This window comes from Neopelma chrysocephalum, unplaced genomic scaffold (assembly GCF_003984885.1).
Source record: "Neopelma chrysocephalum unplaced genomic scaffold, ASM398488v2 Primary Assembly neopelma1_97097, whole genome shotgun sequence".
Classification (NCBI taxonomy): Eukaryota; Metazoa; Chordata; class Aves; order Passeriformes; family Pipridae; genus Neopelma; species Neopelma chrysocephalum.
In genome coordinates, this window is record NW_020925739.1 from 90 (window position 1) to 2,629 (window position 2,540).

At 63.5% G+C, this 2,540-nt stretch overlaps 1 protein-coding gene across 1 annotated transcript in view; it reads left to right on the forward strand.

Moving 5' to 3' along the window:
- Window positions 1–305: 305 nt before the first annotated feature.
- LOC113961212 (filamin-A-like) overlaps window positions 306–2,540 on the forward strand; it is a gene marked incomplete at both ends in the record, with an annotated part of 18,768 nt that continues 16,533 nt past the window's right edge. Inside the window, 2 exon segments of the mRNA XM_027671349.1 lie at window positions 306–501; window positions 1,438–1,461. Coding sequence (XP_027527150.1) covers window positions 306–501; window positions 1,438–1,461 — 220 coding nt within the window.

Genomic DNA, 2,540 nt, shown 5'->3' on the forward strand with positions numbered 1-2,540 from the left:
GGTGTTTTAGGTATTGGGATTTGGGTGTTTTAGGTATTGGGATTTGGAGATTACAGCGAGTTGGGATTTGGGTGTTTCAGGTGTCAGGATTTGGGTGTTTCAGTTGTTGGGATTTGGGTGTTTCAGTTGTTGGGATTTGGGTGTTTCGGGTATTGGGATTTGGGTGTTTCAGGTGTCAGAATTTGGGGATCACAGCGAGTTGAGATTTGGGGCCTGCAGGGACTCTTGGGGTGCCCCATCCCGCACCAGGCTCAGCCCCTGATCCCGGTGGATCCCTCCCAACCCCGGGCCGTGGTTTTTTCCCCCCCCAGGACCCCGAGGGGAAGCCCAAGAAGGCGTCGATCCGGGACAACGAGGACGGGACGTACACGGTGTCGTACGTGCCCGACATGACGGGGCGTTACACCATCCTCATCAAATACGGGGGGGACGAGATCCCCTACTCGCCCTACAGGATCCGCGCCGTGCCCACCGGGGACGCCAGCAAGTGCACCGTCACTGGTGAGGGGGCACTGGCACTGGCACGGGGAGGGGGCACGGCCAGGGGACAGATGGCAGTGACATGGGAAAGGGGGACACTGATGGCAGTGACATGGGGAGGGGGCACAGCCAGGGGGCAGGTAGAACTAAAATGGGAAAGGGGGACACTGATGGCAGTGACATGGGGAGGGGGGACATGGCCAGGGGACAGATAGAACTGACTTGGGGAGGGGGCACTGATGGCTGTGACATGGGGAGGGGGCACAGACAGGGGACGGATGGCAGTGACATGGGGAGGGGGCACGGCCAGGGGGGCACTGACATGGGGAGAGGGCACTGACATGGGGAGGGGGCACGGCCAGGGGACAGATAGAACTGACATGGGGAGGGGGGGCACTGATGGCAGTGACATGGGGAGGGGGCACTGACATGGGGAGGGGACATGACCAGGGGACAGATGGCAGTGACGTGGGGAGGGGGGGACAGCCAGGGGACAGATAGAACTGACTTGGGGAGGGGAACACTGATGGCAGTGACATGGGGAGGGGACATGGCCAGGGGACAAATAGTACTGAAATGGGGAGGGGGCACAACCAGGGGACAGATGGCAGTGACTTGGAGAAGGCACAACCAGAGGATCCCCTGATGGCAGTGACATGGGGAGGGGGCAGGGCCGGGGCTGGCAGGGGGTGCTGGGCTGGGTTGAGGGGGGTTTGGGGGTCTCCCCACGTGTGTCTCACTGGATTTGTCGCTTCTCTGCCCACCCCCCTCACCCCCCCCCTCCCTTTCGGGGTGGGGGGCACGGCCTTGGCACCCACCGCCCACCCACCACACCCGGGGAGGGGGCACGGGGAGGGTCTGGGGGGCACGGGGGGGGTCTCAGCACGTGTGTCTCACTGGATTTCTTGCTTCTCTGCCCACCCCCCTCACCCCACACCCCCCCACCCCACGCTGTAGTTTCCATCGGAGGTCACGGCTTAGGTAAGATCACGGCACGGCTTGGGCTGGGGGTCAGGATCAGGGCTGGGCTCAGGGCTCAGCTCACGGCTCAGGATCAGGGCTGGGCTCAGCTCACGGCACAGCTCGGGTTTAGGATCAGGGCTGGGCTCAGGGCTCAGCTCACAGCACAGCTCGGGTTTAGGATCAGGGCTTGGGCTCAGCTCACGGCTCAGGCTCAGGATTGGGCTCAGGATCTGGCTCAGGGCTCAGCTCAACTCAGGTTTGGGGCTCAGACTCAGGGCTCGGCTCAGGGCTGAGCTCAACTCAGGCTCAGCTCAGGGCTTGGCTCAGGCTCAGCTCAGGCTCAGCTCAGGCTCAGGGCTCAGTTCAGCTCAGGCTCAGCTCAGGGTTCAGGCTCAGGACTCAGGGCTTGGCTCAGCTCAGGGTTCAGGCTCAGGGCTGGGCTCAGGGCTTGGCTCAGCTCAGGCTCAGGGCTCAGCTCAGGCTCAGGGCTCAGCTGAGGCTCAGGCTCATCTCGGGGCTGGGATCAGGGCTCAGCTCAGGGTTCGATGTCAGGCTCAGGCTCAGCTCAGAGCTTGACTCAGGCTCAGGGCTTGGCTCAACTCAGGGTCCGGGCTCAGGGCTTGGCTCAGGGCTCAGCTCAGCAGTGTCCCAGCTCAGCTCCTGGGGGGTCGTCATCCTCCCCGATTTGGGGGTCCCAGCAGCCCCAGAGCCCCCTGGCAGTGTCACAGCACGAGTCACAGTCCTGAGCCCCCCAGTTTGGGGGTCCCAGCATGTGGGCAGCCTCAGACTCCTCTATTTTGGGGCTCCCAGCAGGTGGGCAGCCCCGGAGCCCCCCAGTTTGCCCCAAACTCCTCTATTCTGGGGCTCCCAGTGTGTGAGCAGCCCCAGAGCCCCCTGGCAGTGTCATGGCTCGAGTCACAGTCCTGAGCCCCCCAATTTGGGGGTCCCAGTGGGTGGGCAGCCCCAGAGCCCCCTGGCAGTGTCACAGCACAAGTCACAGTCCTGAGCCCCCCAATTTGGGGTCCCAGCGGGTGGGCAGCCCCAGAGCCTCCCAGTTTGGGACTCCCAGTTTGCCCCAGACTCCTCTATTTTGGGGC